At 44.1% G+C, this 12,000-nt stretch overlaps 1 protein-coding gene across 2 annotated transcripts; it reads left to right on the top strand.

Annotated features, from left to right (window-relative positions):
• The first annotated feature begins 285 nt into the window (after positions 1-285).
• scrn2 (secernin 2) lies at positions 286-8,923 on the top strand. Of its 2 annotated transcripts, XM_070918854.1 has the most exons (9): positions 286-334; positions 1,047-1,209; positions 2,213-2,394; positions 2,824-3,023; positions 3,792-4,007; positions 4,104-4,269; positions 6,082-6,262; positions 7,202-7,358; positions 8,513-8,923. In XM_070918854.1, the coding sequence occupies exons 2-8, from the start codon at positions 1,048-1,050 to the stop codon at positions 7,352-7,354; spliced, it is 1,260 nt and encodes a 419-aa protein (XP_070774955.1). In that variant the 5' UTR covers positions 286-334; position 1,047; the 3' UTR covers positions 7,355-7,358; positions 8,513-8,923. The 2 variants fall into 2 exon arrangements, with proteins under 2 accessions (XP_070774955.1, XP_070774963.1); XM_070918862.1 differs by lacking the exon at positions 8,513-8,923 and having other exon boundaries at positions 6,149-6,262; positions 7,202-7,337.
• The last annotated feature ends 3,077 nt before the right edge of the window (positions 8,924-12,000 follow it).

The following is a 12,000-nucleotide window of genomic DNA, read 5'->3' as shown; positions in this document are numbered from 1 at the left end:
TGTTAACTTCTTGGCAGGGACACTGGATCACACTGGAGGGTTTCCCATTAACTCCAGTGTGGTTTAGCATTAGAACCAGTATTGGCTGCGGGTTTGCAGGCAGAGGGGGGGGGGGGGGCAGACTCGTGATGAAGAGCCGCATCATGCCTCAGGCCTGCTCCCAGGTGTGGACTGGGCTGGTGTGAGAGACGGTGAGCTGTTGCTTGTGGCCAGACGAGACGAGACCTTTAAGTACATACCTTAGGATTGCTCGGTCACGTGACTCGGTATCGCCAACCTGCCTCCTCTCAGCCGGCCGGCCGCTCTCACCGCTGAGAATAGGGGAAAAATAAAGGTAAACATTTTTCTACAGCAGCATTCGCGGACTAGCTCTAGTTTACAGACTGTTAGCCCCGAAGTTCACATTTTTACTGAGCCCCCCTCCCCTGAAAAAGGCGGAATGACACGAAGCGACAGGCGCGTCGCTGCTCCGGGGAGGGACAGTGCGCCGAGCCGGGCCTCGTCTCCGTCATAAACACTGCGCGCAAGCCGAGCTCCGGCGCGGGCTGCCCCCGCGGAGCAGCGCACTTTTGGCGGCGTTGTTTCCGGATTGAAAGCGGTTCAGGGTCGCAAATGCGAGCCGAGAACGACAATTGAGCAACGTGGCGGGCGGATTTGCGAAGATTACAGTCAATAAAGATCTCTGCACAAGACTGCCTCCTAATCCCTGTGTGAAGGGGATGGGCAGTGCACCGGCTGAATCTGACTTTCTGCAACAACAACGACAACAACAACAACAACAACAAAAAAAGCTGGGTGGGGAATGGAAGCAGACTCTTCCTCTTGACTCCACACGTGCACATTATGGTCAGAAGGGTGTAGGCTCACTTGTGATGGATGTCAAACACACTGTCAGACTCTTTATGAGTAGTGTGAAGCCAGATTGTTTACATGAGGTAGTTACTTGGTTGAAAGAGCGTCACCAGAGGCAGCCAGACTTCTAACTGTATCTCATCCACTTGACATGTCTTCTTTCTTTTTTTTTGTTTGCTGTTTCTTTGTTGCAGGATGGCAGAGGCTCCCATGTCATGTGATTGTTTTGTTTCCTTGCCCCCTGGCTCTCTGGACGACCATGTGATTTTTGGGAAGAACTCAGACCGTCCCCGGGATGAGGTGCAGGAGGTGGCCCTCTACCCTGCAGCGTCTCACCCTCCAGGCTCCGTGCTGGAGGTAAAGCAGCCCCGGCCTCCCTGCAGCCCCACACCACCTCCACCACTGCTGCTGGTACAGCGAGACTGACAGCAGGCGTCATGCCTCACTGTAGGGCACGTGTCGACTGATGCACTGCATGCTGCCACTGGCCTGCCGCATTGCAGGAAATGAATTAAGAATAAAAAGATTTGCTCGTAGCATTAATGCATTACTATTCACAATAACCCTGTTTGAGAAAGAAGTCGGTGGTATGGTAAAATATTTACATGAAACATTCCATCCTGTTAATGTTTAAGGGAAAGGAAGTGAAAGTTTTAACCCACTCGCTTGTGTTACACTGTCAGTGGAAGAAATACTGACTGATAGAGTATCAGGTCTGACTTGGTGCTGATATTGGTGCACTTACATAGAGGAAAATGTCCTGGTTCTGGTTTGTAATTACGTCGACAGCTTTGTCTTTTGACAAACCCCGACTTTGATCTTGGAGCGCAATGGCACATTGGAGTGACTGTCCCGTGTGGATCCTAGTCATCCAGTTTTGGGTTTTTTTTGTCCAGGTTTTTTTTTTTTTAACGTATCTGAGATCACTGTGTTGTGGTTACTCAGGGCAGCACGCAGTCCTCGCTGTGAACAGGTTTCATTAGACCTACTTTCTATGCAAGAAATAGTCCCTCAACACCAAAGCTAAGTGTTGAACTTGCAACCTGTTGCCACAAATACAAAAAGTGAAGTACTCTGAAAAGATTGTAATTTTGCACTTTGAGTTTCACTGATGTGGGGAAAAAAAACCTTTTTGTCTTTGAACTGACTGTCTTTGAGTGTTCAGCACTATATATCCTGGCGATGAATGCTATTTTTTAAGTATGTATTAAAAATGTATGTATGTATGTATGTATGCATACTGCTGTGGTACGCATAACTCTGAAATTGTTAGTCCAATGCAACATGAAAAACCAGCATTCTTTTTTTCCCCGGTCCATCTCTCCCCGTGTCTCACTCGCTCGTCTTTTTTCGTCCGCAGTGCACATACATCCAGATCCCACAGGTTGAGCAGACTCAAGCTGTCATCCTCAGCAAGCCTGCCTGGATGTGGGGGGCCGAAATGGGAGCCAATGACCAGGGAGTCTGCATTGGGAACGAGGCCGTCTGGACCCGAGAGTCCGTCAGCCCCGGAGAGGCTCTGCTGGGCATGGACCTTGTCCGGTGAGCATCGAAAAACCTTTTGACACTGTGTCCCTGAAAAAACTCTACTGGATAATAAACAGCTCATCCATTTTTAGCAATAAAGAAAATCTTCAGAGCTGATGTGAGCAACTGTTGACTGCAACCTAATTATATACAGTTTGGATATTGTATATGCAGTGGAAGTATTAACTTAATCCTCTCAGGCTTTGATCAGAAGGGTGTCACGAGCATGTTATGACAGGTGTAGGAAGTACTGTTGAAGCGTAGCACTAGCACGTAGCATTTCCTCCACAACGCATGGCAGAGGAGTGTGTAAACATTGCCAACAAACTCAGCTGTTCTTCATGGGTTAAAAAGACTTGATTAAACAATGAATAGATAATTATAACTGACGCCTTGTAAAGAGGAAACGCAGACTTTACACTTGACTTGACCTTTGATCATCAGACTGGGGCTGGAGCGTGGTGACAGCGCCTGGGCAGCGCTGACAGTGATCACCGGCCTCCTGGAGCAGCATGGCCAGGGGGGGCAGTGCAGGGAGGCTCCTGAGCCCTTCAGCTACCACAACACCTTCCTCCTGGCAGACCGCAATGAGGCCTGGGTCCTAGAAACCGCTGGGAGGCTCTGGGTGGCGCAGAAGGTTACAGGTTAAGGACGGAGGGTTAAAAATGTTGAGGGTGCAGAGTGAAGGTTGTGTGCATAGTCTGTCAATGTTGCACCTTTTGTGTGTGTGTGTGTGTGTGTGTGTGTGTCTAGCAATTTGTGCAGGAAAACCTTCTCAGAGTTTGAGGTTAATTATAGATAATGAGGTCTAATCCCAACAGCATCTAGCTAGACTGTGTGTTGTCAAGTGTATTTGTAAAGCCAAAAAATCACACAGTTGTCTTCGAGGCCTTTACAATCTCCACAGCGTATGACACCCTTTATCCTTTCCCTATCCTCGTCTCGGATAAAGAAAAACCTTTGAAAATAAACTTTATCAGGGGAAAAAAATGGGAGAAACCCCTGAAATAGCAACTAAGTAACTCCCTCTTACAGGACAGACATACTATGCAATAGGTGCCACAGTAAAGAAACTACTAAGAATACAGAATATTTGTACCGTACAGCCTAGAGCTGAAACACTGACTGAGACAGCTCAGTGATTAGGTCAAATGCCACTTCTGCATTTGAAAAAATCCGCACTTTAGGTTAGCTTTGGTATGGGAGGATTTTTGCTCCACATCTCAACCTGACTAGGCTATATGTATTAATCCGAGGCTGAAAGTGGTCCCAGTCGTGGGTGTAATTTGTGGTGGGGACGGTGGGGAATGTCCCTACTTTTCTGACTCTACAAAGGGTTAACTCATATCATATTCTCACTGGTTGTGGAATAGAGGCGTCGTCACATGCAAACAGCCCCTTTCTCTTCTCAGAGGGCGTGAAGAACATCTCCAACCAGCTGACCATCGGTGCTGAGGTCTCCACGGAGCACCCGGAGCTGCGGAGCGTGGCCCAAGCTCAGGGCTGGTGGGACGGTGAAGGAGAGTTCAACTTCTCTCAGGTGTTCAGCCCAGAGAACCCGCCCGCCAGGATGGAGTTGGCCAAACAGCGCTACAAGGGGGGCACAGAGCTACTCCAGCAACATGACGGTGAGGGTGGTCCCCTTCCTACATTTCCCAGAATGCCTTTGTTACACCGTAACACTCATCTACTCTGTTGCTCCTCTGCATCGCCTCTGGTCCTAGGCTCAGTGACGGCAGAGGTGATGATGTCCATTCTGAGGGACAAGCCCAGTGGCATCTGCATGGACTCTGGAGGTTTTTGCACCACAGGCAGCATGGTGTCTGTCCTGCCCAGAGACGCCAGCCTGCCCTGCATCCACTTCTTCACTGCCACCCCGGACCCCTCCAGGTATGTCACTAACTAAACTGTCTAGATTATAAACATCAGTTAAGACTATAATAACCCATTTATACCACAACATATTCACGTATGAAACTATAATTAGTCTGGTCTGCTACACTCTATAGCCAACTGCTGTAAACACAATAGTGTTGTAATCCTTTTACATGGAATTTGCTGTTCTAAATAACTGTATCGTAAACAGCGGCAAATATGACTCCTGTTGCAAGGTTTTAGCACTGATTCATACTCTGTTCTCTTTTAGAAATTCTCAGAAATCAAGGGAAACAAAGGATCAAATATACGAGTAACGCTTTATGTTTCGCGTCCCTAAGTTCCTAAAAAAGAAGCATGTAGTTTGGTACTAATTATGGGGAATATAGAGAGTGATTGCAAATGCTAAGGTAGCGTAACCACTGCAGGTCAGCTGAACATGAAGAAACTGTGGCACTTGTCTACAGACAAACATACAATTCAACATACATAAAGAGTAAAGTTTCCAGTGATACATGAATAATGAATAAATATATATTTGGGTTTCACTTCCTTCAGGGAGATTATGAGATTCCTCTGGGAAATTGATATTAACTTGATACAAGTGAAATATCTGTCTCAGAACTTTGTTTCTATGTTATTAAGTCATTATCTTACGTAGTTCTTTCTAGGAAAACTAGGAAACCTTCAAGATATGATAAATAACGGCCCCATAAAATAAAGCATTACCTATATGTTTTCAATGTGTTTCACGGTGCCAGTGGTTCCCAACCTTTCTTCAGGGACCCTATTTTACCTTCGTATATACGCTGACAACCCCCACCCGGAAAAGCCCACTTCTTTTGAAAAACAATTTGTATAGAATTCTGAACAGACTATTTCCTGTGGCTATTGTAACGTATCAGACGATTTTTCCTTATATTTTTAGCAACACAATTCTATGTCCGTATTATGATTTTTCTTTTAATGTTGCTATCATACATACGTTTTAATAGTCCAAGCAGCCTGAATTTATAATAAATAAATAAAGATATAGACTTAACCCTTGAACAGCGAGTGTGTCGCAGTGTGCCGTCTCAGCTTTCAGAAACCGTTGGAATTTTTCTGATAGCGCAAACTGTGACCTAATTACGGTAATCCAAAGTGTGCTTGAGCAAACGTGTCGCTGACGACACACTCGGTGTTAAAGGGTTAAATATATAGGACCCTTACATTTAGTTGTAGTCTTCCCAGAAATTAATTCAATACATGTATATTATATTTTTTAAATATATATAGAAATTCTTCACCCTTAAAATCGAGAGAGCTTCATGACCCCCCCACGGAGCTTTTGCGACCTATGATGGGGGTCGGGACCCTCAGGTTGGGAACCACTGGTTTAGACCACTGCAGTGCTTAAATATTTTACTGTTACTCTAACACTGTTTCACCGCAGACACCCCCACCAAAAGGGAGCAAACATGTCCTAAATGTTGGACTCTGCAGTCTTCATTTTATCCTAAATTCAGCTGCATTGCTGTTGGGCTGAAACGTGCTGCTGAACCAGAGGAACATTGGTACCTTTATGGCATCAGAAACAATGTTGTTAGCGTAAGCAGCAATAGCTACATTGAATAGACAGTGAAAACTTCAATTAGAATAGCTTATACAATGATTGATCGGTTGTAGCATTTGAATTGGTGAATGTGTTGAGCTCCCAATCTTCTTTCCCTCCTCCGCTTTGCTTTTCTTGTATTCTGTTCTGTCTCCTCTGTGGGTTGATGGGAGTGTCTGAGTCTGCGTTTCTCTCTTTGCTGTTCCTCTCCCTGTCAACCTGTACCCTGGTAGGTCTATATTCAAGCCTTTTGTCTTCACGGACTGTCCAACCCCAGTGCTGATGGTGGTCTCCCCACAGTTCGGCCCAGACGACCCCGTCAGGAAGCAGCCCCGCTTTCAGGGCCAGGTGGACCGCAGACATGACCTGTACAAGGCCCATCAGGTGGCGCTCAACACCATGGAGACCAACCCGGTGGGCACTGATGGACGACTTAGATCAATGATAGTCCTGTGCAGATCCTGGCAGAGCTGGAAGTTCACAGTTCATTTTCATATATCCATCCAAAGCAGGATCCACTTTTATTGAGAGTTGAACTTTGTCTGGTAGATTCCAGGCGAGTCGCACAGCCCAGGACTGACACAACAGGACCTCACAGTTAGAGCAGACAAGACACATGTGGCGTGAGTGTAGACTAAACATAAACACACCACAAGTACACATTCAAAGCCAAAGAGCAGGGTTTCAGTCATTACTCCACTGTGCAACCAAACCCCAACACGAGAGTGCAGGGAGGCATCGGCTCCTCAAAACAAAGTGACATTTTACAATGAAGCCGTTTAGCTGACTATCCTGTCTGAGATGTTTATTGTTTATATATTATTATGTTTGACCTGCATTGAGCTTATTATACAATAATTGAGGTATAATAAGGTGGTTTGGTTGATGTATTTTAGTGCACGTATTGCATCCTTTCCTGTTTGCACAAAGCAGTTAGGTGCATCGATTTTTTTGTAAAGTTACTGCAACAACAGCACACTATATAGAATACAGTACATATTGTATATTATCAGTATGCAGAATGGAATTGGGACACAACTATTGCCTGCTGTCTTGGTGAGCAGCTAAGAGTGTATAGACACCCAGATTAGCCTGTAGAGGAAATGGAGGTGTGTGATAGCAGGTGTGCAGCTACTGTTATTAAGTCCACGCCTCCCGCCACAGACGTCTGGTTGATTTCAAAAAGGCCACGTGTGGGATCTGGATCCTTGTAAATGTACATAATATTACATATAGGGGCCTGACCCTTTGTAGGAGTTTAGGATTCAGTCAAAGTCACTGTTTGAGCTGGTTTAAACATACGCTATGCACGAACTGTTGTTGTTGTGACATCTCTTTTTCTCTCCGTGTCAGGACGAGGGCTTAGCTGTCTATGAGGTTCTGAGGGACCTGGAGTCGCAGTGTCTGAGCGAGATCACAGCCATGCTGAGTGGAGAGATACCGGGAGAAGAGCTGGGGGACTTGTTTTTTGATTGCGTGGACACAGAGATCAAGTTCTACCAGTGAGGAGGTGGGAGGCTCCGGGAGCTGTGTTTGAGTGTCGCACTGTGCATGAGTGTGTTCCTGTCGTTAGGGGAAAACTTCAAACTGCAACTTAGGAGCTGAGAAAACCCTGAGAAGATGACTAAATATAATATAGTGGTGAAAATGCATGACTATGATTGTAAAGTGACTTCCAGTAGCACTACAGGTTATAGAATATATTGTCAGTATAGGGTCAGGTCATAAACCAGTAGAAAATGTTGTAAAAAGCACCTTAAGAACAGATGAGCTGTTAACTTGGTAGATAGACAATCTCTGCATAACTTAAGAACAAAGTACATAACATAACGTCTGATTCGAACCCAATTTGATGCTGATTGATCATGGAGAGTCTGCATTTGTCTGGGGAAAAAGGAACAGACTGTGCAGGTACAGAGGATTTAAATATCTCGCCTCCTAACTGAGTGTGAGACCAGTCAGAGCCATCGCAACGAGTTCTGCTGCTGACATCTGAGACCTGGCAGAAATCTGGAAAATAAATAAATAAATAAAAAGGATTGTAATCTGCAAAGTGAGTTGTTACATGTGACTATGAACGATCATCTAGTGTGTTTTTGGCATAAGCCAGCAATTTTATGGCAACGTAAAACAAACACGAGGTAGTGACAGCTTCTCTACAGTTAGGCAGTGTGATCAAAAGGTTATAATGTATTATATCTTATTGTCATATGCACAACAATGACAGTGAAATGTTTAATTCTCAGGCTCCCTCCATCAATGCTCAGACAATATATATAAAAGGAAAGTCACTCAAGTAAAAGAGAATCTAAGACATAAAATAGTGCTTTAGTTGAAATGCAGGAATATAATGTAAAATATGAAATATAATACTGTGGTGTGCAGGGGTACAGTAATGATAAAAGTAATGTAGACAGGACAAGTAAGAACAGTGCACTCTGATGGTTACACAGCTTGTAAACAGGTGTAAAAAAGATTATATATATGTATATGTATGTATGTTTATATAATACGTTTCTGATGTTTCTTAGTGTGTTTCTGCCTTCACTCATTCTTTGCATGCGTATATAGAAATGTCCCTGTGCGAAAGTGTTATTGTGACTGTTCACAGCAAAGCCAAATAAGGTTTTAACATGTGCTGTGTCTGACTGTCCTCTGTTACAGCGCCCTCAGATGGACATCCCTAGCACTCGCAGAGTGGCAGGACAAAGGCCCTGGGACTGATATAAAGATAAAAAAAAACTGTGTTTCTCGTCTGATCGGCCTCCGCCTCACTCACACTTCAACACACATCCGCGACACCATTCCATCATTAACACAGACTAAACGTCTAAAACCAGCACATGCGATCGGAGCATATTAGTCATCTGTATCACCCAGGGAGCAATGACTGCACCTCATTAGTGAGTATAATGATGTAGACTGCACAGGCGCCTACGTAGAGCTGTGTGATGTTGCACAGATACTGTGAGTATGGCATTTGCTTAACAGTGTGTTTGTTGTTGCAAATGAGTGTGTCGTCATTTGATGGCTGCCTGTAGGGAAAGATCTAATAAAGAATGTGCATAGTCTGTCCTGAGTGTGTCGTGAGCTTTCTGGCCACCCTTGTGCTGCTGCTGTAGGTATTGGTAATATAAGAGTACGTCCACATTGAGCCGGTTCAATTTGTAAACACATGTTTTTCTCTCCCTGTCTCAGCCCTCCATCCAGACTAAAACAGCGTTTCTCTGCCCCCCGAGATTTACTAAAATGGCCTCCAGAGTGTGTAAATCTTAAAATGCCAGCTTGGAGCTGTGTGGCAGTAAAGTTAAGAAGACAACCTTTATTCATCTCTAACTTTCTCTGTAGATGTTAATTTTAAAAGCCAATACAGACCAAATACTCATCTGAGCTGTGGTCATTAACTTGGACTCATGTTGATTTTGCCAACATAAGTGGGAGCGACATCCTGTGGGATTTTGCTTTTGTAATTTGTGATACACTGATGCTGATATTCCTCTCCCCGCTCTTTTAAACATGTATTACGGTTAAGCCGTACAACTTTCTCAGCTGATCTTCTAGTTCCAGCTGAGTGACAGTGAACCCCTCTATCTGCTTCGCGATCACATCCACATGAGTAAATGATTGCTGACCAGAACTTTTGCTTGTAAGTACCCTCTGAAAGCACCCAAAACATCTTTTGTCACATCATTAATACTGAGGCTTTTGGTCCAAAACATCCCCGATATGGGATTTTTGGCAAAAATACCTCTGTCTCCATCCTACAATTTATTCTTGTCATCACTCTGTCTCATATATACAGTAATATAAAGTAATATACCATATGTGAGTGATTACTAATCCCTTGCTATTGGGCAGAAGGTGATATTTCCTGTATGTATAGGCCTTTTACACAGCAGACAATGTGACTTGCCATAGTAGGGAAACAACAGGTGTTGGTAATATTATTAACAATGGCTCAGTTCTATTCAAGTTTCCCAGTTTGCCAGCATGAACAATACCAGGACCCTGAAACTGAAGCAGCTAAATGGAATTCAGTCATCGTTCATTTTATTATTTACGCCGGTGCTTCACCCACTGTGACATGTCAAAATGTCTTTATTTCTATAATAATGTGGAGCTCTGTTGTCATTTGTGAATTTGAACACTTTTCCCTTGAACCAGAAGGGAAAAGGCTGTAGTGATAATTTCAACTAGAGAAAAATCCTGGTTTCATCATGGTAATGGTAAAACAGCTGCAAGGACGACATGAGCAGTAAAGGGACATTTGTTTCTGATTCTGTAAGCTTGACATTAATGAACTAAGTAACTAAATAATAATAAACTAAATCTAATTGAATTGTTGGACCAGTTTAAAGGTTTATAGGTGGATTTTCACTTTAGCATTAGGTTGTCTTCCTGCCTATATGCTGTTCCACTCCACCTCAGTAGGTGGCGCTAATGCTTATTTAAGGTGGTTTCCCAACCGCCAATGAAACTCCCCCACCCCAACTTCATTCATATGCAATGTGTGTGTGTGTGTGTGTGTGTGTGTGTGTGTGTGTGTGTGTGTGTGTGTGTGTGTGTGTGTGTGTGTGTGTGTGTGTGTGTGTGTGTGTGTGGGAGAGGTTGTGTTTACGTTATAAGGCTCATGCTAATAGTTTGTGAAAATGAGCTAGTTAAATAGTGATTTGTTTTCGAAATAGTTACATTTAAGAAGAAATCCAATCCCACCAAGCACTGGAGTGTTCACACCACTCCATCCAGGCGGGGGCGGTAATTTCCATCCCTTCTCACTGAGTGGCGGAGGAAGAAGCCCAAACAGCTCGGTGGTGGGGTGCACCGCCTGCAAGTCAACTTGGCTGCAAACGTTTCAAAATGCTAACTACTCGACAGTTTGTAGTTGGGACTTTTACGAATTACCAAGCCTAGTTTCAGCATTTTCCCCTGCTTCCCCCCCGCCCCTTAAAGAAAGTGGAGTCGTCCAACGGCAAAGGTAATGTAACGTCAGATTGCTAACTTGATACCCAACGCTATGTTGAGTATTGCGAATAGGTTAACCAAAAGCTGCACTATAACGTCAGATGATTTATCTGAACACCAGGCCAAGGTGGGTGCGCAATTGTGTCGCTATTAGATGGAAATAACTAAAATATACTTGTCCATAATAATACATATTGAGATTGGTATTTTCGTGCTGGCTAAAGCTAACTAACTAGCTCGATAGCCTCTGCTACTTTGCATACTGTACCAGCAAACTGCTAACCTAGTAGAGCTAGTCAGCTAACATTAGCTAGCTAACGCTAGGTCAAAAGATACTGGAGCCATCAATAATCTTTCCATCGAAGATTAACGCTAACTCTCCGCTCCTCTTAAGGTGTTCACTGTGTTCAAACACTGTAGCTTTACACCAGGCGATTGTACTGAATGGCTGCTCTCTGGTTGAAGGCAAACAGTGTGTCTGTAATCTGGAGTGAAAATCTGCATGACAGCACGCGGTGTGAGACTCCTGCTGTCGAGGTTTAGTGTTTCTACATAACTTGACTTTCGTCCCTTTTCCACACATTCTCCTTTTTGGTTCCCCCTAAGAATCACATAACAGTTAACGTTTGCCGCATGTGTTTTATGAATATTTCCGACACCGTCATGTGACTTGAGGTGTAGGTGTGCACATGTGATCTCCTACTGACTTTCAGTAGGATAGAATTGGATGCTGTGGGTCCTGCATGGCCTGTTTTTCCCTCACTCTCCTTGTGGAGTTCCGCAGCGATACTGATTTTATCTTTTATCCTTTTAATTAAGACAAATTTACTCAGAAGATGTATGCATGGATTCTTCATGATGCTTGTCGAGCTCATAATTGACCAAATACTATTATTTATTAATCCATGTAAGTCCATGTGCAGTAAGTGATTTTTCTGTGCATGATCTAGGTTTCTCATTGATCTTTACCTCATGATTTTACAGCCCATTTTCCTTTTCTTTTCTTTTTTGCTGCAGTCTTTGACATCCACTCAGCTGCTGGAGTTGCTGTGAGATGATGTACTCAAACAGGTCTGAGTACAGTCACAGGCGGCAGCATAGTGACAGAAGTTCAAGGCAGTGCGACGATTACGATGACAGATGGGAAGAAAGGCGTGAACCTCACAGAGATACGCAGCGGGATTCCTATC

This window comes from Enoplosus armatus, chromosome 2, assembly GCF_043641665.1.
Source record: "Enoplosus armatus isolate fEnoArm2 chromosome 2, fEnoArm2.hap1, whole genome shotgun sequence".
NCBI lineage: Eukaryota > Metazoa > Chordata > Actinopteri > Centrarchiformes > Enoplosidae > Enoplosus > Enoplosus armatus.
Note: the sequence above shows the minus strand (reverse complement) of the source record. Positions and strands in the feature narration are given on the sequence as shown.

Coding starts and splice junctions, on each gene's coding strand:
- scrn2 (XM_070918854.1), top strand. CDS start 1,048: ATGGCAGAGGCTCCCATGTCATGTGATTGTTTTGTTTCCTTGCCCCCT. Junction 4,008..4,103: donor GCTACTCCAGCAACATGACG/GTGAGGGTGGTC, acceptor CTCTGGTCCTAG/GCTCAGTGACGGCAGAGGTG. Junction 6,263..7,201: donor ACACCATGGAGACCAACCCG/GTGGGCACTGAT, acceptor TCTCCGTGTCAG/GACGAGGGCTTAGCTGTCTA.